Source organism: Wyeomyia smithii, chromosome 3 (genome assembly GCF_029784165.1).
Source record: "Wyeomyia smithii strain HCP4-BCI-WySm-NY-G18 chromosome 3, ASM2978416v1, whole genome shotgun sequence".
Taxonomy (NCBI): domain Eukaryota; kingdom Metazoa; phylum Arthropoda; class Insecta; order Diptera; family Culicidae; genus Wyeomyia; species Wyeomyia smithii.
The window spans coordinates 90,397,081-90,421,108 of NC_073696.1; the positions used below are offsets into that span (position 1 = coordinate 90,397,081).

A 24,028-nucleotide genomic window follows, 5' to 3' on the forward strand; every position below is an offset into this window, starting at 1 on the left:
CTGTGGGTAGGGTTTCGATGATTCCAAGAGAGTACTGAATAGCAGCAAGTTGTGCGACGTACACGGAAGCAGGAGCATCGAGTTTGTAGGAGGCGGTAAAATTTTCGTGGAAAACACCGAAGCCAGTGGACTCATCTAGATTAGATCCGTCAGTGTAAAACCTTTTATCATAACTAACATGTTTGAACTTATTCGAAAAAATCTTAGGGATCTCTTGGGGTCGCAATTGATCCGGGATACCAGAAATGTCTTGTTTCATGGTGGTGTCGAAAAATATAGCATTATTAGAAGTATCTAAAAGTGCGACATTGGAGGAATCGTATGAAGAAGGATTAATATCTTGAGCCATATAGTCAAAATATAAAGTCATAAATCTGGATTGAAATTGAAGGTCGACCAACCTCTCGAAATTTTCAATTACTAATGGGTTCCTAACTGTGCATCGAATTAGCAACCGGTAAGAGAGATTCCAAAAACGATGTTTCAACGGAAGAATACCCGCTAACACTTCAAGACTCATCGTATGGGTCGACTGCATGCAACCCAAGGCAATACGCAAACAACGATATTGTATTCTCTCTAATTTTATAATGTGCGTGTTCGCGGCGGAGCGGAAGCAGAAACAGCCGTACTCAAGAACTGACAATATCGTTGTTTGGTAAAGCCTTAGAAGGTCTCCTGGGTGGGCTCCCCACCAGGTTCCGGTAATCGTACGAAGAAAATTAATCCTCTGTTGGCATTTTCGTGTCAGATACCTAATATGACAAGCCCAGGTGCATTTAGAGTCGAACCAGACCCCGAGATATTTAGCGACTAAAACCTGAGAGATCGTTTTACCCGTTAGTAGGAGCTGCAGCTGAGCTGGGTTATGCTTCCTAGAAAAAACGACCAACTCAGTTTTCTCCGGAGAGAATTCGATACCCAGCTTAAGAGCCCATTCAGACAAATTGTCTAAGGTATCTTGCAATGGTCCTTGCAGATCGCTAGCCTCGCTACCAGTAATGGATACAACGCTATCGTCTGCAAGTTGCCTTAGCGTGCATGAATTTGCAAGACATTCATCGATGTCATTGACGTAAAAATTATATAAGAGAGGACTTAAACATGAGCCCTGGGGAAGGCCCATGTAACTAATTCGGGAAGTTGTCGAATCGCCATGTGAGAAATACATATGCTTTTCTGACAACAGATTGAGCAAAAAGTTATTCAAATTTAGTGAAAGTCCCTGCGAATGAAGTTTCGCGCTTAAAACTTCTACAGAGACAGAGTCAAAAGCCCCCTTGATATCCAAGAACGCAGAAGCCATTTGCTCTTTTCGAGCAAATGCGAGTTGAATTTCAGTAGAAAGCAACGCTAGGCAATCGTTCGTCCCTTTGCCCCGGCGAAAGCCAAATTGAGTATCTGAAAGTAAACCGTTTGTTTCGACCCATTTGTCTAACCGTAAGAGGATCATTTTCTCCATTAATTTCCGGAGGCAAGAGAGCATAGCAATCGGCCTATATGAATTGTGATCAGAGGCAGGTTTCCCGGGTTTCCGAATAGCAATGACTTTTACCTCCCTCCAGTCATGCGGAACAATATTTAGCTCAAGAAACTTGTTGAACAAGTCCAACAAGCGTCTTTTTGCAGAGTCGGGTAGATTCTTCAACAGGTTGAATTTTATTCTATCTAACCCTGGAGCCTTATTGTTGCACGACAGGAGAGCCATTGAAAATTCCAACATCGAAAATGGAGGCTCTTCCGTAGTTACTATAAACGCGTCGCGAAAGGTTTTCTGTTCCGGTACAGAGTCCGGACAGACCTTTTTGGCAAAATCGAGTATCCAGCGATCTGAATACTCCTCACTCTCATTCGAAACGTCACGGTTCCGCATGCGCCTGGCGGTATCCCAAAGAGTGCTCATCGCTGTTTCCCTCGACAACGCGTTTACGAACCGCCGCCAGTACCCGCGTTTTTTCGCCTTTACTAAGCTCTTCATCTGCCTGCCCAGTGCCTCGTACTTTCGTAGTAGGTTGACAGTGCCGTACTCCCGGTAGTCCTTATACGCCGCGGACCTTCGCGCGTACAGCTCAGAGCACTCTTTGTCCCACCATTTGTTGGGAGGGCGTTGTCTAATCGTTACCCCGGGTATCGGTTTCGTCTGAGCTTGCGTCGCGGCGTCGATTATCAAGCCAGCTAAGAACGCGTATTCTTCCTCCGGAGGAAGTTCCTCGTGAGTCTCGATAGATTCCGCTATAATAGACTCATAACGCTTCCAATCAATATTACGTGTAAGGTCGTAGGAAATATTGATTGGGTTCGGGGGAGTTGAACCATTAGCAATTGATATAACGATTGGAAGATGATCACTACCGTGGGGATCGTTGATTACTTTCCACTGGCAATCTAACGCTAGTGATGTCGAGCAGAGGGATAGGTCAAGCACGCTTTCACGTGCCGGAGGATTAGGTACGCGTGTCGCTTCCCCAGTATTCAAAACTGTCATATTGAAGTCGTCGATCAAGTTACAGATTAAAGAAGATCGGTTGTCGTCGTACAGCGACCCCCATAGCGAACAGTGAGAGTTAAAATCTCCCAAAATCAAAAAAGGTGCGGGAAGCAATTCTGCTATATCAAGGAGTTGCTTCTGTTCAATCCGCGCGGATGGGGGAATATATAACGAAACAAGGCAAAGGTCTTTTCCATTCATATTCGTTTGAATGGCAACAACTTCAATATTCGAGATCGAGGGGAGGTCAATTCTGAAAAAAGAATAGCACTTTTTGATCCCTAAAAGTACCCCTCCACCGTGTGAGTCTCGATCTCGACGAATGATGTTAAAATCGTGGAAATTAAGTTGGTCATTTGAATTGAGAAAAGTTTCACAAAGCGCGAACGCATCACAATTGTATGTGTTTATCAAATGTGAAAATAAATCAAATTTGGGGATGATACTTCTGCAGTTCCACTGTAACACAGTGACAAAATTCCTAACCTCTTTCAACGAATTAGTCATCGAAAGATACGATAGCTGAAATGAGGGGCCAAGTTGCTGTGAGTTGCTTCAAAAAGGTTTTCACTGTTGGGAGAAGGGCAAGAAGAATGTTTTGAAGGGGATCTGGTATGTTGAATGTTTTAAATATCCAGTCCACAATATCAGAGAATTTTATGAACCCTGTTTCTTTTATGTCTTCTGATCGAGAAATGGGTGCCCGAGGGGTTTTTGGTGCCCCAGGAAGCGGTGGGTACTCCTGGTTTGATTTGAAATTAAAACCGGGGGGTACTTGCTTCGGTTTTTCTTCACCGCTTCCTTTTTGTGTTGTCTTATTGGTCATTCCGCTAGGGGTTATCTTACGACCTTTACGAGAAAGATTAGGAGAGTTGAGCATTCTCCTCTTCCTAGATCCCTCTGGCAAGGCATAGGAACACCCTTCGACGGGATCGTCAGATGTACCCTCATCGGTTGGCAAAAAGGAAAAGATGTTTCCTGTCGAGGGTGGCTCAGCCCTCTTAAGCATTTCTGCAAAAGAGCGCTTTGATCGTTCCTTAAGGGAACGCTTAATTTTTTCCTCGCGCTGTTTGTACGCGGGACATGCCGGAAGGTCATGCCGAGTTCCCTCGCAATAAAGACACTTTTCAGTATCCCCACTGCAAGCGTTCTCAGCATGATTGCCTCCGCTTTTGCTACAGCGTGCCTTGTTGCAGCAGTAGGTGGCTGTGTGACCTAACTGCTTACAGTTTTGGCAATGCATGACCCGCGGTACGAACAGGCGTACAGGTAGACGAACCCTGTCCAAGCGGACGTAGTTCGGCAGCGCGGATCCGGCGAATGTTACTCGGAAGGAATCCGAAGGGAGGAATTTCTTCTTCCCTTCTTCGATGGATACTGAATGCAATTGCTTGCAATCCAGTATCTTTACACTTTGCATCAAGGGGTTTTTAAAGCAGCCAACTCCATGACGCAAAATGTCATCGACAGTGAGATTCCCCTCGGTAACCACACCGTCGATTTCTACATCCTTGGCAGGGATGTACACGCGATACTCTCTCGTGAAGAGCTCGTAGCCAGCAATTTCGTTTGCTTGCTTCAAGCTACTCACGACAACTCGCAGTTTGTTCGGCCTCACCTTCGTAATCTCGGTTACGGCCGAAAAATGTTTTGCCAGGTCTTTGCCAATTTGGATAATATTCAATGGCTTCTTTATGGGCCGGAAAAAAACAACGTAGGGACCGCCAGCGGCATCTGGGTAAGCTTTTACCCGTACTTCCGGTACTCTTGGTACAGGACTTGGCAAAGGGGAGGGCACAGGGGAAGGTAGGGGTGTGCTGATGGGAGAAATTTCAATTTCTTCCCCGTTTGTTTCCACCTCCAGGAAAAGTTGCACCTGCATGTCGTCCATTTTGCGGGAGCGTTACGCTCTACCGCACACAAACGATAAATATTCGAATATGGGGGGGGGTTCAAGTAGTTGATGTTAAATTTTAAAAACAATTTTTCAATCTACAATGGATCAAATAAAAAAAAAGACAGTAATACTAATACTAATAACAATAGTAATAATAATAATAATAATAATAATTATAGTAATAGTATTAATAATAACAATAATAATATCAATAATAATATTAATAATAATATTATAACATAGTAATAATATTGATAATAATAGTAAAAATTCTAAAGGTAATACTTCACCGAACGTCTAAGTCACGACCTCACGGCTGATAGTAGGATTAATCGAGCGTCTCCGCAGAACAAACAATGACGATCCAGCTTCGTGTTGAGACACAGTGGCCGTGTCCTACACGCGACCTTGTAGATGCCACTTGTAGTTGACTTCCACTCGCTCGATCGTATGATGGTCCGTGCTGCTAGCGGGGTAACAGCGGTGCGGGAGAATTATTCTTGCTGATATATCAGCTGCGTATCGAATCACTGGTGGGGTAGCCTGCCCCTACCAGTGTGCAGATGTTTCTGCCGATATATAACAGTCTATTGTTATTGCGCAGCACGAGAACTAATCGACAAAAAAACACCCGTACGATAACTCGTGTATTGTTATTTTGCGAACTCAAACGGAGATAAACAATTTGCGTCTAATCGAGACGAAAGCAAAACAACGAATGAAGCCTAACGTTGAAATTGCTAATAATTTCACAAAAGTCGAACAAAGAAACTCATAAATCGGCAAATCTTGAATATTCGTGGAACCTGAGATTCCTATCCTCAACTACTCCTCTTACGATAGCAACTAGGGCTTGAGCAACTTCATCGGAGATCCCATTTAGGTGGAATCTTTGGTCGTACGAAAACACCACATGCACATGACGAATGTATCACACTATGGATATTGTAGATACTAGTTCGTGATGATAATGTCGCTCCTATGCACACTTGTCCTTCGTATAGCACCTTCTAAAACCATGTTGAACAACAAGCTCATTCCCTCGTTGCGTTCCACTGAATCGTACGTCGCCTTGATATACAGCCGCTCACTCCTGACTTTGAAAAGCTCGGTCGGTAAACTATCACGATCGTAGTAGTGCTGGTCCTCCGTAACCCCTAGACACTCAGTGTCAAACCACCCACTGAGCGTGGTTCTCACTACCATAGGCGCTGTTTCACAAACAACGTCGTGGATGTAGTTCATTAGGTCCACTACAACTAGTTCATCCATCCGTCCATTAACTTTCCGAGTGTACCTTACAGCAACCTCTTCCACTGATAACCTTTGGATTTTCAGACGAAACTTCTTCTTCGATCTCGAATTATAACATTGGATAGCCTGGTGCGAGTCTTGCCTAATATAAGACAGTAATGCGAAACGACATTTGGTCTCCGAATAGACCGCTCATCGATGATGTCTGAAAAGTGCCGGTTGTCGAAAATAGGTACTACAAATGGCCATTTCCCTGGTCGCAGTGGAGTTCACTACCCCCAAGTAGTTGTCGTTGTTGGTAGAGTAAATACTTTCCCTACCAATAACGGGGCTAAAGAATTTCTCCCGTCCAACTTGTGTGTTTATATCTCCGATGACAATTTATATGTTGTGTTGTGGGCACTCGCCATACGTTTTCTTAAGAATTCGTAGAACTTCACTTTACGTCGTGAGTTTTATCGTTTGTCGGCGCGTATGCGTTGATAAGGCTGTAGTTGGAGAAAATGCCCTTGATACTCAATACGTACAGACGGTCGTTTATGGATTTCCACCTTATGACACGCTTTATTTGGTTCCCTACGTTTCTCCATTTTTCTCGAACCCGAATCTCCCTGGGGCCGCCATTAAGCATTGCCTCAGGGAGAAGGGTGCGTGTGCTTAGTTCACCCCTTATTATTTAATGACATGGTTGACTTCGTAAAGACAGGGTTCGCATTCGTATTTCGATGGCTTTCCCGTCGATTGTTGCCTTGCTTCGAAAGAACAATCTGGGAAGCAGGTTGGCTCTCCAGGTACCCTCGTCTTCGCACATCTTTCTCACTATGTTTTCCGGATTAGTATCTGTCCCGCTTACTGCCAACATTTCGCTCCTTACCTGCCTACGAGTAGCACATACTCTGCGTCCGGACATTGTGGACATATAGGTGAGTCCGCGTGCCCAAACTCGTGCAGGTACTGCTTGAAGCTGCCATGGCCTGACAGTATCCGTGTCAGGTGGAAGTTAACTTCCCCATGGCGCCTCTCGATCCATCCGGCTATCTCCGGGATGAGTCGGTGCGTCCATCTACCTTTGGTAGAATTGGACCATTCCCGCTGCCACCTGGCCATCTGAGTTGACCTTCTGGGGATCCCTATACCTCATGTGTCACGTTGATCGAAGTAATCTACATTCTCTTTGACAATGGTGCTGATAGGCGTAATGCTAGCCAGAACGCATATTGCCTCCCCTTACTAACACGCAGAGAATCCTGAGTAAGAATCCCCAAGATACCGATTAACACGGTGACGGAATCGTGAAAGGAATCGCAAACACGATCCAGAGGATTCCCACTCACGACTCTTATTCAAGAATCCTAGAGCCATATTCAGGGCATTCCTGAGGATTCTTTTTTCAGGAATCCTTTTCAAGGACGCTCACGAATGCAATGTGAGGAATCCTAGAGAATCTATGCGAATCGTATGTGTTTTTCCGGGTCGCATGCGACCCTCAGGTTTTCCGCGATATCTGGAAGTAACAGACGCTTTCGACCACACGGGTCCGCAGGGTGGCTACCCAACCGGGAAAACCGGGAGAACCGGGAAAAAATCTGGAATCGTTTGGAACCGGGAAAAACCGGAAAAACCGGGAATTTCACTGAACATTACAAGCCGGGGTGAGATTGTGCCAGTGGGGGTGGGATTGTGCCATACAAACCCATTTTTGTCAGCCATCTCATGGCGATCACAAGACCAACATTTCTTAAGTAAGTTTCCTCGAATACTTAACCAAAAAAGACTAGTCCTGTGACCCGGAAAAGATGGCTGACATATCTTACAGTGCATAAAACAGTTGTTGTTTCTATTCATCTTTCTCTTGGAAGCATTCAAATGGCTCGTATTTTGCCTGGAGCAAATGGTTCACAACGATAATCTCGCGGGAACTGTAGCTGATAGATGTCACCAAGAATACTCACAACTATTGAGTATGCATTCAACGAAGACATTGCTGACTTCCTACCTTGATACTTTTTGTAGAGATCTGATAGCTGCTTCAGGCAAGAAACTTCCTAACTTTACTGTGTTTATTAAGAAGATTCTGATTCTATCGCATGGCAATGCCACGTTGGAGCGGGGTTTCTCCGTGAACAAGGAGTGCGTAGTCATGAATTTGGAAAAAGACAGACTTGTAGCGCAGTGCTTGCTGTACGATACAGTACAGGTTGCCGGAGGAGGACACGAAATTGATATTGTTTACGAAATTGACGTGTTTTAAGTGTTATGAAAATACTCTTTTATATATTACTCTTTTATATACTGAATCTTACCTGGTTGAGGTAAAAACGATTCCTTCAAACTTAATTTGGCCTAGAATTCCTCGGTAATGAGTATTATATGCGTTGTTTATAAGATACTTGTAGACATCTCCTCTCGGAAAGGTGACATCCGTCGCATTTTTCGATTTTTGCGACTATAGACCGTTCCGATAATTATAAATACACTTACGATCAACCGTCATTTCAAATAACGTGCAGTATTCAACCAAACGTTGGCTGCGTCCTGTTGTTTACATCCAAAAGAAACAGATGCTGTCATTTTTTCTAACTTTTAGTGCGAAATTTTGAAAATGCATGGCCTTTCTCCCAAGCAAAGAAAGCGAATTAAGCACAAATGGGGCACCGTGAGTGGTCTTTCTATATGAAAATTAGCCAGAGAAGAAGGTATAAGTGTCGGAGCAGTTCAAACCACATTGCGGAAGTATTGTGAAGAGTGCACATTTACTGATGTCCCAAGACGTGGTAGAAAACCCGGGTCTGTTGATCCCACAATGGACAAAAAGGTTAAGGAATACTACAAGCGGCATCCTTCAGTATCAGTACGAGATGTGGCGAGAAAGCTTGGAATTTCGGCGAGTAACGTTATGCGTGCCAAGGAAAGAATGGGTCTGCAGATCCGTCGGAAGCAGAAGCAGCCAAAACGAAATCCAAAACAAGCTGAATCTGTGAAACCGAGAGCTCGGAAGCTTTATGACAAACTTCTGACCAAAAAATGGGGTGTGTTATCATGGATGACGAAACCTACATAAAACTGGACTATAAGACTCTGCCAGGAACGCAATTTTATACATCACCGAAGGGAAAGGATGTCCCTGGACCAGTGAAAGCCATTTACACCGAAAAATTCGGCAAGAAGGTAATGGTTTGGCAGGCCATTTGTGAATGGGGGAAAATATCTCGTCCATTCATTACGAATAACACAATGAATGGTAAAATTTACGTGAAAGAGTGTTTGCAGAAAAGGTTGTTACCCATGGTTAAGCAGCATAACAATCCTCCAACCTTTTGGCCCGATCTTGCTTCCTGCCATTACTCTAAGGATGCACTAGGGAGGTATAAAACAAATAATGTGACTAGGGTTGTCGATATTAAAAATTTAATATCGATATCTGCTTTATCGATATTAAAAGCGGCATCGTTTTCAAAATCGATATTGCGTGCCGATATCGATATTTTATCGATATTTTTCCTTATTCACTAAGGTCGCTTTTTACGCGGCTTCTTTACACGGATTCCGGAATTTACGCGTTTTTTTACGCGGATTCCGGAACTTACGCGGTTTTTTACGCGGATTCCAGAATTTACGCGGTTTTTTTTACGCGGATTCCGGAATTCACGCGGATTCAGGAATTTACGCGGTTTTTTTACGTGGCACGTAACCCCCGCGTAAAAAGCGACTTTATCGTATATTTTTTGTTTGGCTTTCAGCATCGGCCTTGTTTCTGCCGTGAAAGACAGTGGCGCTAATCTCATTCATGTTTTTGAAGGTTTGTTCACACAGCAGTGTTGCACAGAGTTATGCGCTTGAATCAATTTAATTATTTTAAAAAAAAGCTTAGCTTAGCTTTGTAAATGTTTAAAAGTGGCGCTGATATGCTATCTCATTTACACGTACGTTGAAATGTTATTCCTCAAATCATCGCGCGATGTCAGCTGCCTGCAAGAAACACAGCCGTTCGCAATCGACAAGGATAAACGTTGTGTACATTCTAAAATAATGGAACGCATTTTTTTTTGTTTCATCGAGCAAAGCACTCGACGTTTCGTGCAATAAATACATCACCCGAAAACAATACAAGAGCACACTGCCACTGAACACCGATACTGTATGAACACTGCTTTTTTTCGTGTTTCGATGAATCAGCTGTGAAATTACATGTAAAACTTATCCAGTGATCCAGCTAATGCTGGCTTCGCTCATGTTGAACGTAAACGTCAGTGATGCCACCGGTTTGGCTTTCTGTTAGGCCTGAAACAAGCTGAACGCCAACGTGAGCGATCGGGCGAGATTCTTGCCGAAGGTTAATAAACAGCCGTGAGTAGAGTTGTTCATTAACCTACGGCAAGAATCTCACCCGATCGGTCGCGTTGGCGTTCAGCATGTTTCATGCAGACCGATGTCATGGCAACTGTTTCCTGAAGCCGCCGCCGATGATGATGACGCTAGTGTTGAAAATATGATCATAAGCTCCGTTCATTGTGCCGCATGTGTTACTGTACAGATTTTTTTCGTGCTTCTAACTATATTGAATTTAGGGATATCCAGAACGTGTTGAAACATGTTTGAACATCACCATTTGTGTCCCGCACAAAATCCATAGAACGTTCAAAGCAAAACAGTCGTTCTTCGCTTTTTGCATTCCTACACACCACTTGCAGCAACAGTTGATCTCGCATGGAGCTTATTCGGCTGTTTCGCAAGCACTGACAGCCTTTTGACGGATAATCGAGCCAGAGAGCCAGAGAAAAACGGCTTCAAGCGAAATGTATGGGGATGACGTTCGTGACAGGGATGTGGATTCATGCCTTAGTATTGAATATTCCGGTGAAGTGTTTGCTATTTCATCTCGTCCGTTACGACAGCGGGCCGATTGCTGATCGCTTTACGCAAGGTGCATTTTCCAATCAGATTAAACCGATGTTTCGTGAGCCGCGTCTCCTAATCGTCACTGATCCATTGACTAATCACCAGCCAGTTACTGAAGCATCCTACCTGAACATTCATGTTATCGCTTATGTAACACCGATTCTTTACTGAAATTCATCGATTCTGCCATCCCAATGCAACACCAAGGCATCGCATTTGATCGGTTTAATGTGGTGGTTATTGCCCCGAGAAGTTCCACACCCAAATTTCTGTAAATTCGCTCTAAGCATGCTGTCAATAAAAATAGAGATATGGCAACCATATTTCTGTCGAACTGCTTACATTTTCCATCTATCACTTATTGATTCTAGTACCAACAATTCTGGTACCTATACTTTTTAGTTGATTTGCCCTAAAATAGCTGAAATAGAGTAAACGTCCTTTTTTTGTAGTGGAACTAGACTACTGCGTCCATTATTTTGAACTATTGTAGTATATCCCCATTACTATACGTACCATGTAGAAAACCAGACACCCACTATTGATCGAGTGAATGTCCGGTTGCCTCGGCGCGCTCCCAGTCAGGTAGAATGTGCTTAATAAAGCCAACTACTTTACCAGGATTGGCAGACCAGATCTCACCCGGTTGCAAGCAGCCCTTGCTAAGAAATTTGATTCTGCTCATGTATAATGCACCGTAGCTGCATAGTAGATGTTCCGAGGTTTCGCTTTCCATATTACAGAAGCGTCAAGTGTCATCCTGAACTCGACCAATGTTCTTTAAATGATACTTACTCGGGCAGTGCCCAGTTATTAGTCCTGTGTAGGAAGAAAGAGCCCACTTGTTGAGCTCTAGGAGCTTTTTAGTAATTTTCCCGTTTGGCGTAATTACCCTTTTCGACTGGTGACACCCTCTGACAGCCCTCCAGTTGGCTGTCACCCGTTGCTCTTCCCAGTATTTAAGTTCCATTTTTATAGTGCATTTTGAGATACCGCAAAAAGGTTCCGGACCAACAAATTGCGAGTTGGAGCCCTGTTTGGCCAGTTCGTCTGCTTTTTCATTGCCGTCTATGCCGCTGTGCCCGGGAACCCAGTACAAATTGACAGAGTTCATACGACACAGCCTCCGTAGTGAGAGAACGCACTCCCACACTATTTTTGACGTACACTTGTGAGCACAAAGAGCCTTTAGTGCCGCTCGACTATCAGAGAAAATGAGAATATTCGCATGTTTGTAGTTTCTCTTCAGACAAACGTTGACACATTCGATTATAGCGTAAATCTCCGCTTGGAATTCAGTAGGCCAGTTGCCCATTGCCACTGATATCTGTACACCAGGACCGAAGATTCCCGTCCCAGTTTTCGAACCGATTTTTGAGCCGTCCGTGAAGAATATCGTTGACCCCTGACGGACCATGTTAACTCCGCACTCCCAGTCGGAGCGCGATGTTTCACGCAATTTGTAGGGAATGTCGTAGTTATCCAAAGGTTTCATCCAGTTTCCGCACATACTCAACAAAGGCCCTCTTTTAAAGTGTTGCAAAATACTCAGATGACCAACCAGATCACCAGGTAAGATCTCTTTAAGACGTTTGAGCCGCAAGGCGCTCCTTTCCGCTTCTAACTGCACAAATTCATGCAGAGGCAGCAGGTGAAGAATTGCATCCAGCGCTCTCGATGGAGTGCTGCGCATTGCTCCAGTTATGGCAATACAGGCCAGTCTCTGAAGCTTTGCTAGCTTTGTTCTTGCAGTAGCCTCTTTTGTTTTAGGCCACCACACTAAAGAAGCGTATGTTATTTTCGGTAGTATGATGGATGTGTAGATCCATCTGACCATTTTTGGTCTTAGGCCCCATTTCCTACCAACCGTTTTTGAACATAACCAGAACGCACTGACCGCTTTGCTTACTGCAATGTCGAGATGGGCGTTCCAGTCAAGTTTCGCATCTAGAGTTAATCCTAAAAATTTAACCCTTTCGCTAAACTGGATAGAACTTTCCTCAAGCTTAAGAGGCATTAGGTTAAGTTTCCTCTTTTTAGTGAAAGGTACTGTTGTTACTTTTGCCGGGTTGATGTTCAGACCCTCCTTTTTACACCAGAGATAAGTTACGTTTAAAGCAAGTTGCATTCTTTCCGAGACAACATTGTCAAACTTTCCTCCTACCATAATGACAATGTCGTCTGCGAAGCCTTCAACTTCAAAACCTTTATCTTCTAAGCTGCAGAGAAGGTCATCCACAACTTGAGACCACAGGAGTGGTAAAAGTACTCCACCTTGAGGGCATCCTTTCGTGGCTCTTACAGTTATAGATGTTCCCCCCAGCTCCGAAGAGATTATTCTTTGTGCAAGCATGGTATGAATCCAGTTGACTATGCACGTGTGAAACATCCTCTTCTTCATCGCTTTTGCCATGTAAGAGTAGGTCGTTGCATGTTTGTTGCATATAGATATTCCTTTAGTACTTTTTCCATTGTCTTCAGTAGGATCGAAGACAAGCTTATGGGTCTAAAAGATTTGGGGTTATTTCTATCTCTATTTCCCGTTTTTGGTATAAAGATAACCCGTACTGCCCTCCATTTCGATGGAATGTAGTTAAATCTTAAACTGGCTTTAAAAATCTTGGTTAGTAACGGTATCAGAGTTGCCTCGCCTTTTTGAAGTAACGCTGGAAACACTCCGTCAACACCTGCAGATTTAAAAGGCTGGAAAGATCTAACAGCATTTTCCACACTGGTCGACGAGAAAATTTCGTCAAGTAAGTTAGAAGTTGAGACATTTCCTCTCTCAGATTCCGACAGAGTAAGCATTTAAATTTAATTTTGATGCCATGATGAATTTATGATTGGTAGGCAAAATTTCGACGGCAGCACTCCCCTGATGGCAACCGAGAATATCGGACAGCAATATCGAGTCCCAATATCGAAATATCGATAATATCAAGTGCTCCAATATCGTTCAAAAATATCAATAACGTGAAAGGCAAATATCGATAATATCAAATATCGATAAAATATCAGCAACCCTAAATGTGACATGTGTCCCAAAGGAGATGAATCCTCCAAACTGCCCTGAAATTCGCCCTATTGAAACTTTTTGGGCTTTGACCAAGGCAAAGCTGAGGAAATATGTCAAACCAGCGGACAATGTTGAAAAATTTAAAAAAGGTTGGCTTAAAGTGGTAAAAATGGTCGGAGAACACACTGTGCAAAAGCTTATGAGTAGTGTTAAGAGAAAAGTTAGAGAACTCGCGTATCCTACGAAAAATAATCCCAACTTGAATTGAAACTGGAAAGAAAACACTCATTATCTATATTTCAGAATAAAATGACCCGAAAAATCCTGTATTTTTTGTTTTATTTTAAGATGTATTCATAATTTTCGGAACAGTCTATAGTCAATCATTTTCGGAAACCTTTTCAGGATCGTGTTATTTCGTGTGCTATTTAAAAGGATTAGTGGGAATGCGTAGAAAAGTCGTTAAGGAGTGGAAATGTTTCTGTTCAAGTTAACAGTGCAGCTATTACTTACCCGCACTTCATCTGCTAGAACGTATCCACTGGGAAAGATTATCTCCAATATTACCATGTTAGTTGAAACTTCGTCACGATTCGTAGGTATATAGCGAGCACAAATGGCCAACTGCAAATCAATTCCACTGCTCTCAGTACGTACACTATTAACTATCTCGAACTATGGCTTGGCATCAGCAGCGATTTGATCATATTGATAGGCTATCTGGGAGATTCCGGTACCTGTGCCTGTTATTGAGACATCAACACTTCGTACATTCTTAGGTAATGTAAAAAGCTGACTCTTTACTGGAGACTTTGCGTCAACTTGAATGACCTTCGTTTCATTGTCACCATAAGACAGTTTAACTGTGTAATTATCTCGCGAAACTGATAATTTGTAGGAGTACTCAGCGAGCGCTTTCAATCCTATAAAAGTGTTCTGAGTATTATCGAACCCACCCTTGTCGTTCCGCTGGGAAATTAACCAACGCACAATTGGCTTTGCATCTTCGTACAAATCAGCATTCATCATTGTTAAAACAGCATACGACGCTATTTTATTACTTGCAGAACCGTCATCCCACCAGCGCATTGTACCTTCAGGGTTTGTTTTCGATTGTTTCAAAAGCTTGTCAAAAGGGTAATGCTTTTGGGAATGTCCGGCCACTTGCAAAGCATAAGCTGCGAGGGCCAGATCGTAAGGTTTGTTTAGATTTTGAACCCGCGCTGCAATGAAATCAGCTCCTCTATCAATTACTGTTTTGTACCGATGTTTAAGATTATTCTGCTCAAGAAAAGCAGTTATCGTGTAAGCGGTAAGCGTCACACCTCCACTCAAGCCGCCTTGGATATTTTGATAATGAATTTTACCCAATTCTTCGTATTTTCCATCATACTTTTGTTGAGCCTGTAACCAACTGTATGCAGAATCGATAACACCTGTGTCCACTGTGATATATTTGCTTGCTATCTGCAGGCTCTTGGCAACCGAGGCTGTCAGGAAGACACTTCCTCTATCATCGTTTTGCCCAAAAACGCTGAACGACCCATCATTCAATTTGTATTTCAACTGATTCTGATAACCTTTCTTTAGATAATTGATAGCTTTCTGCTTGGTAATTTCGTCCAGTGTTGCTGTGTTACTCAGATAATCCAGAACTACCACACTCGGGACCAAGTTCAACATGTTATGCTCCCCACAACCATACGGCAAACGAATCAAATGACCCAGATTGGTCAATGCTGCTCCCAGTAAATTACCCTCAACCGAAAACGTAATATTTTCTGAGCCCTGTGTAGCAGTGCGGGGAATCATCAGCTGCAACTGACGGAAGTTCTGCGAGGAAGATTCAACTTCAATGTAGCGTGCTATATTACGGTAGTACTGAAATCCACCAGAAATTACTCGCAGCGATTTAAAAAACTGTATCGGTAGCTGTTGATGTTTCCGCTTTCACTAGTATCGGAAGCTCGCCTGTACTGCGTGGTTTGAGGAAAAACTTTACTTCTCTAACACTGTTTGCGGGAATCGTAATTGTAACAATTTCTTCCAATTTATCTAGAAAAAAAAACAACAAATTTGACGTAAACTTAGATACAGTATTGATTGCTGATTCCTACCGGATGTCTGATTTTGATGACCAACAAAATAGAACTCTTTGCGTTGATTTGAAAACGTCAGTTTTGTTTCTTGTTCGGTGTCTACATAGTTAAAAACGAAAACTTTCACTACAGCGATCTCTGTGTTCAATATGGAGTACGCTAAATTCACAATTACGAAGAACCGCTTGAGAACGTTCAACGAAACTGGTACATCGAGTAGGCCAAAGCCATGTGTCGAGCTGATTGAGAAAGCATTAATTTGCCAATCGGTAATGGAATCGGGAACTGCGCTGCCGTTCTATCTCGCTGATAATCCTCATCTACACGTTCGCCGTGACTACTAAAACCGATTAGAAATGGACAGTGGTGGGCACCATTCCGCTAATTCGCTAATTCGCTAATTAGCGACGCTAAAATTCAGTTAGCGATTTAGCGATTATCGAGCTAAATTTTCCGGTTAGCGACTTAGCGATTAGCGTCGCTTAATTTTCGGTTAGCGGTGCCCACCACTGGAAATGGATTTGGTGGAATTGGAGATCGGTACACATAGTGAATCCTGATTCCTGGGAGAATGGTAATGTTGTAATCAGTCTCTAGTTTAGAAGTGATGATGAGAATTTAAAATTTGCGCTTTAAATTCAAAACTTCAAAAAATCAATATATAAAACCACAATTTTGGTTGTTCAGTTTATTTCTCGATCGGTGAAAATGGCCATATTGGTAACAAAGTACGGCTCCTCAGTGCATGGGATCATTGATTTGAGAAAACGATGAAAAAATATGTAAAGAAATATATCGTCTTTAGTCCTGATATTTATTAAATATTTCGTGTGATTATCCTTGGCTTTGATTATAGTTTAATATTGTTGTCGCATTAATTCACCAAGCTAGCAATCATTTTCAAACAAGGTAAAAGTTTCTGACATGTCTCTATCGTAGAAGTGGACTTGTATTTCAATGTGTGATCAAACATCACTGCGTAACAGCTCATAAATACATGGAATAAATGCTAGTTATACTTTCTTAAGTCCAATGAAAGATAATGGACAATTAGGAAACTCCAAAGAAGATTGAAGAGGTTGCAGGATGGAAGAAAAAATTCATCTTCGAATATTTTATAGCAAGCAAAATCAGAATACTACATTTTGATTCAGAATTCGACTTTCTGGACAGTCGAGTCCAAATGCTTAACCCTCTAGTGCCCAGTGCCGCCTTCAGACGATCTTCAGTGGTACCTCTAAAAAGCTTCAATAAGAACTTAAAAGATGTTCATAAAGCTTCATACCAATTTTTTCTAAGTCTGTCTAAAAATTAATTTGGGCATTAGAGGGTTAATAGGTCTTTATATGCTAATAATAATGCTTACTGTAGAGACTTACTTCTTGATTGAAACTCCCGAAATTAGCATAGAACTCCCCGAATACAGTCTCGTGAGTTATATCGTTTTCATATGCTAACATATCCATATCCATATCGTGATTTTCATAATCTTGACCTTTACTGCTTCCGGGTATACTCACGAAATAGGGATAATCTCTAATTGTTATGCTTTCTCTCGCTTTGATCAACGTATTATTATGAACAGCATAAACAACTAAATTGGCTTTCGGGAACATACGAGAGTTTGCAGTTTCCTCGATAATCACCCATCGCCTGTTTACTTTTAATGTTTTTGTTGCGACGATTTCTCCGTTTGATCATATGAAATAAATCATCAATTCAATGTTGAAACTGCTGGCCACCAAAAACTGAATGGGTTGATTTAGTTTGAGGTTTCTAGTCAGAGTAGAAGCAAGCAGGTAGGAGCGTTTTTGTCTTTCAAGTTTATCTTCACTGTTCACAACGAAGTTTGTAATTTCACCAGAATATTCTACCCTAAGTTGGTATCTTACGGTTCCGTTGATGGCTTCGATCTTAAGCGGGAGCATACCGTTCTCATTTGGTTTTCCTTCAATTGTGTATGATTTATCAAACGAAGATGGTATCTCATGCGTTACTGTTACTCTTACAACATCCGGGTGTTCGAAAGGCTTTCTTAGTGGATCGGTTAACAAAATGTAACATCCGAATGGTGCTTCTGGTATGATTCGATCAAATGGTTTACGTAGCTCAATTTTGTGTGATGTTTCAAAAATTGGAAAATATTCGTTAGACTGCAAAGTATGCTTCGACTCGGAATCGACCACAGTAACCATAACGTTGAACTCGCGCCTTCTAATAATTGGTAAGTCAATATTGACGAAGGTCCGTCCATGGATTTCCGTATGGGTCGTTGAATTCTGAATCGACACTGTTAAAGTTCCTTTTATCGGTTTACCAAGCGTATACATTGCATCAATTATTAGCGGCATAAACTTATCTTTTGCTGTGATGAGTTTTGAACACCTAATTTTGATTTCATATTTTGGAAGCACACAATCGGCAACGGTGAAAAATGTTTCTATCTTCTCACTTTCTCCAGTTAGGACAGTGATTTTCCAATCTCCCAAATCCGCAAAATGTGCCAACTCGAGCTGCACTTGAAAAACTCCCTCCTGTACAGTTTGATGATGCCATTTATTAATTAGATTCTTTTTACTATCTTTAACGGTAATATTGATGCTTGCATTTTTCAACGGTTTTATTTCGGAGTCAAGTACCAACACTCGAAATTTTACTGTTTCGCCTGGCCTGTATATGGGCTTATCAGATTAGGACAGATGGCGTTTTACGTTTCGATTCCAGTTGTACATTGTGAGTTATGTTCGGATCGCCAAGATTCTTGGAGTCTTGGAGTTTTCTAGCAGAGTGAGAGAGAGGTGGTAGATCATGTTATGGTAGCCTAATTCAGGTTTCAAATTGAATTATGGTTTGTTTGATCACTATGCTCATGTTTCAAGAGCAAGTTTGAACAACAAATGAAGTATTTTAAGAAAAATTGCTTTATCCGCCATTACTGATTTTTCTTTCGCGTACCCCCTGAAAGCTTTCACGTACTCCTAGGGGTACGCGTACCCCAGGTTGAGAACCGCTGCTCTAAGTTATAAATTGTAGATTAGAGGTAGTTTACAATATACTTATAATTTTTGACGTCTATATCGAAGTTAGGCGCCTGAATTTGAGAATCTAATATTTCAATCAGGGAAAAGTGGTCAGGTTTTGGGCGCTTATTTATCAGTCAATTCTTTCCAGAATATCCAAGTTTTGGCATCAAACGACTAGAAATCATTTTACGGTTGAATTGATGTAACAAAAACAACATTGTTTAAGATACTCTATTGAAAAATTTGTAAATAACATCGATTGTCTAAATCATACCGAGCAACCAATCACTACCTCTCTTCCCAAGCACAACTGATCTGACTATGAAACAATTTGTTGTTATTGTTGTTATTTAACTGGAGGTCGCTTTCTGTTCCTGATGCTTTTTTACTTTCCTTGCCATTCCCTTTTCTTCTACGCTCTGCCCTCTTTCTGAATAACTGACGAAACCTTGACATTAAAGGTACCATTTGAACATTTCAACCCATCATTTTCATTTCAAAACTGTACCGGTATCATACGCACGCCACCGATCGAATTTCTCATTCTTTCATTGACCAGCAAAGCGTTCTGGAGCAGCAGAAAGCGGCTGTTGGAAAATATTAGGCCTGTGCAATGCTGAACGCCAAAGCGAGCGATCGGGTGAGAGCGACCTTGAATAGAACGTTATTAACATTCAAAAACTCTGGTAGAGCAGTACCTGCGAAGGTTACACGAAGAGCTTCACTGTGATTAAATTTTAGTTTGCCGTTGTTCGTTTTTGTCACCAGTCGACTACATTCAAGAACAGATACGGAGGGATTTTTTTCGTTTTTGAAATAGCCCTTACCACGTGTTTCAACATCATCTTGTGGATCAAGAAAAGCAGAAATTTACACCTGATCGCAGGGTACATAAACTCTGTACAATTTTGTTAAAGTTGGGTTTACGATCACTGCGTTAGCATCATCACGCTTCGAAAACACTGCACGAAGTTTTTTTTAGGTTAACCTTCTTTACTTCTTTAATAGATATGTACGTTCGGTGTAAGATGTCAGAGATATTCAGAACGTTTAACAGACGATTGATTTCTCGAAAAAAAAATGAAGAGGCCATTTGCCCATTCGGGGTGAACTTTTACACGACCAGCGCGTTTATCGGCACGTTGCCTATCAAGATCATCTTTCGACTGAGATGAGTCAAGAGAGTCGTTTAACGGAGGATCAGACATTTCTTCTAAGTCGGCGTTCTCTTCTCCGGCCATTGCAAAATGGCGGAGAAGAATAAGCTAATTAAAATAATTATTTAAATTCTCGATTGAAGCAACCGCAGCAATGAATTGAAATCAAAAAATACTTATCCGAACAAAGTGACGACTCAGGTGAACTATGTGCACCTTGTATTAGATAATCAGCCACTACTTTACTATTTTATTATTCACTCAATCAAGAAACCGAAGAAACAGTCCGAACTGCACTACAGCTGGATAGCGAATATGATTATTTCGCTTTGTAAAATATACTAAAACCATGCCAAAACCGATTTCGTAGAATCGCCGTTTTGAGCTCAGTATTTGTCCGATTGAAGGTCTGTTTTTTTAAAAGATGGGTAAGAAAATGCTAAAATTTGGACGAATTATGATATTTGGCTTCAAAACAAAATGGCGTTGAAAAAACATCGAAATTTTCCGATTTCTCAAAAATTCAAAATGGCGCCACTGTTGCACCTTCAGGTAAAATGTGTTCAAACTAGGGGGAATTTGTTTTTGCGCTAAAATACACGAAAACATCTTAAATAGAATCCAAGACAAAAAAAAATGTTGCACTGTTATAAGAACAGTTATAATGTTATAAGAACAGACATATCAAAATCGTAGCTTTTCAGTATGAATTTCATGAACAGATTGATATGAATATCATTAGTTCAATGTTATAAAGCTTATAATTGCTGCCATGAAATTCATAATACTAGGGTATGTTAACATGTCTTGTTAAAAAAAAACTTTTTTACACTAGTTCTTACTTATTATTTACTCGCAAATATTACAAATATATAGTTAAAAGTACAAGTAAATGGAGATTAAAATTCGGGAAACAAGTTCGCCTTTGATTCCTCTTGCCGAATGTCGTCAGTGTTGTCCTTTTTAACGATCACAAAATTTAATAGTTGCTAGAACCTAGAATAAACATAGATGACATTATGTATACCATATACCTATAGGATTTGAAAAGAGGTACTTACAGTTTTTTGCTCCATTTTTCACAAGCTGACACCAGCTGTGCAAATTTCAGCTTAGCTTTTTCCAAAAATTTCTAACACTTATCTGACGGTGCACAAATCAACAATTTTGGTCTGCCATTTCGCAGATTTTATAAGATATGACTATGGAAATTTCACAATTTTGCCGTTTATGAAAATCATAAGTTACGCGTATGGGATCCACATAACGTTCATATGAAAAACCATAAGTATACTTATGAAATTTATAAGCTTGATATGCAATGCATAAGTGTCTAATGAAATCAAAATTATGCATGTTCATAAGTTATAACTTATGAAATTCTTAAGTGCTTTTCTCTCAGTGTAGGGTTGGTTGGTAGTAATGCTGTGTCCCGATTTGGTATTGCATAGTCGAATAGACTAAAGCCTGTATCAGACTAACTTTTGCAGCGGTCAACCGCTACCGTTCCGTTCTTTTTCGACCAATCAGGGAAATGGTGTTTTTCGCCTCTTTTCACCCTATTTTTGCGTATTTTTGGAAATATAGACCCTTTCCCGTGCCCTGCACAGAATGAAAATATCACCTATCGATTATTGGCCAATTTTACATAAGAAATGCTATATTTAAGGTATCCAGCCCAGCGGCTTTTAATTAGTGGGAATTTGGATTCATTTTTGCCAGTGTGCGTTTGTCGAAAATTGACATCGCCAACCAGCGTTGCCGGTGTTATCAATGTTTTGACTGGCTGTCGTGTGTGCCAAAAAGAGAAGCACACATTTTCATTTGTCAAGTCTCTATATGTGATCTTGTGTAGGTGTGAAGAGATTCGTTTGCCTTCGCCATGTCAATGACAGCAGCCGGCAACCGTTGGGAACGGTTGGCGGCAAAAATAGAAAAGATTCTTTTTTTTTGCAACAACAACAAGCGACGGTCGACCGCTGTGTTCTGATTGGTCGAAAAAGAACGGAACGGTAGCGGTTGACCGCTACAACGGTTAGTCTGATACAGGCTTAACGCCCTTTTTCTGGAATCAGAGTTTCATACCTGATATGGAGTTAAAAGGTAATTTTAGATGTGAAGATTATAGGCCTGAAGGTTTTAGGTAATGTATTGTCTTTTTCTCTACCTTCGGTATGAAGATCACCGACTATCCGCCAGCTGTCTGGGATATAGCCCAGAGTGCAGCTTGCACGGAACAGATGTTTCAGCTCGGGCATTATGAATTCATATGATTTTTGTAAAAAGATGGGTAGAACGCCATCTGATTCAGGAGACTTCATTGGTTCAAAGAAGCTTAATGCCCAATTGATTGAAGCTCCCGTGTACAGGCTTCGAGAGAGCAGAATCGAGTCGTTGGGCGCTGTACGCCTTGTCCTTGGACGCTGCTGTTCCGGTGTCTGCTGTTCGTTTATGCAAGTTGACGCAGGGAAGTGCGTGTTTATAAGAACCTGCAGTGATTTCCTAGGTGTGACGGTAAGAGTGCCGTCCTCTCTTTTCAATTGTCCTAGACCATTGCACACTGAGAAAAAACGGACCCAAGTTTCCACTGAATTAATGCCGCTGAGCTGGCAACCTGAAATATAGCATTTCCTATGAAAAATTATTCAATAAATCGATTGGTGATAGTTTCATCCTGTGCAGGGCACGGAAAAAGGCCTATGTTCCCAAAAATACGCAGAAATAGGGTGAAAAGGGGCAAAATAGACCATTTTCCGTGTCCTACACGAAATGAAACTATCACCAATCGATTCATTGACCAATTTTACATAAGAAATGCTATATTTCAGGTTGTTAATCCAGCGGCGATTTTTTAGTGAAAATGCGGGTTCCGGTTTTTCCACTAAAAAACCTCAAATGTATCATTTCTTTTGTAAAATTGGTTAATAAATCGATTGGTGATAGTTTCATTTCGTGTAGGACACGGAAAATGGTCTATTTTGCCCCTTTTCACCCTATTTTTGCGTATTTTTAGTAATATAGGCCTTTTCCCGTGCCCTGCACAGGATGAAACTATCACCAATCAATTTATTGACCAATTTTACATAAGAAATGCTATATTTCAGGTTGCCAACTCAGAGGCATTAATTAGTGGGAATTTGGGCTCGTTTTTTCCCAGTGTGCATTGGTGTGGTCCATTGACATCGCTTTCTGGAGTCGTGAGGCTTTGGGCAACGTTTGAATGCCCTCGCCAAACTTGTTCCTACAAATTCTTTTTGCCTTTCCTTTAAAGAACAGTTGGAGTTGGCCATACTGGCTTCAGTGATCCTATATTCAAGATCACGTGCGGCCTATCAAGTTCAGCGGGAGTGCGTATGTCGATTGCGCATGGTGAGCGAAAGTTGACTAAGTGATCTTTATACAAGGACCAGTTGGTCTTCTTCGTGTTCCTGATTTTTTCACTTTTCAAAGGATTAGCTTCTATGTCAAAAATGATATGTCGGTGTTATGACAAGCTTGGTTCGTCTGAGACATGCCAGTTTTTGACTTTCTCAGTAATGTTTGCGCTGCAGAGAGGGAGGTCGAGAACCTCGTCTCTTATGGCGTTTGTAAAGGTGGGGCTGTTCCCTACATTGCATGAATTGATCTCGTTGGAAGTAAGATATTCGAGAATGTACTCAGCCTTATTATTGGTATCCAAGCTGGCCCAAATCTTGTGGTGAATGTTCGCATCGCGACGGTTGATGAACGGCTTATTGGTTGCTTCGCAATACCTCACGAGTGCGCAGACCTCGGGAGGAGGAATATCGTCCAGGTCCCCGGGGAAGTAAGCGGATGCGATGACCATGTCCTGCTTCCCATTGGACGTCGGAGCTTCCGCTATTATGGCAACGATGTCACGTTGTATAAATTCTGTAATTGGAGTGAATTTGATTACTCTGCTCAACAGAATTGCAGTCCTAGGTTTGAGCTGAGTGTTAGAAAAGATTACCCTACCTTTTGAGTCCGTGAGGCCAAGAACCCTTGTGTTGTTGACCCATGGTTCCTGGACCAGAGCAACAGTTAGTTGCTCTATGATGAATTTTATGTTAAGGACGCTGAAGGCTCCCTTAGCGTGGTGAAGATTCACCTGGTTGCAGTAAAAGCTGCCCATTGGGTGTTGGATCCGTCTGTGGTTGGATCGGAGGATCCGGTACCTTGCAGACGGTTGCCATCA

At 41.7% G+C, this 24,028-nt stretch overlaps 1 protein-coding gene across 1 annotated transcript; it reads right to left on the reverse strand.

Moving 5' to 3' along the window:
• Positions 1-11,286: 11,286 nt before the first annotated feature.
• LOC129728405 (uncharacterized) lies at positions 11,287-14,124 on the reverse strand. Its single transcript, XM_055686844.1, has 2 exons — positions 14,068-14,124; positions 11,287-13,044 (listed from the first exon to the last, which is right to left on the reverse strand). Exons 1-2 carry the CDS (start codon positions 14,122-14,124, stop codon positions 11,287-11,289), a joined length of 1,815 nt encoding a protein of 604 aa, XP_055542819.1.
• Between the last annotated feature and the right edge of the window lie 9,904 nt (positions 14,125-24,028).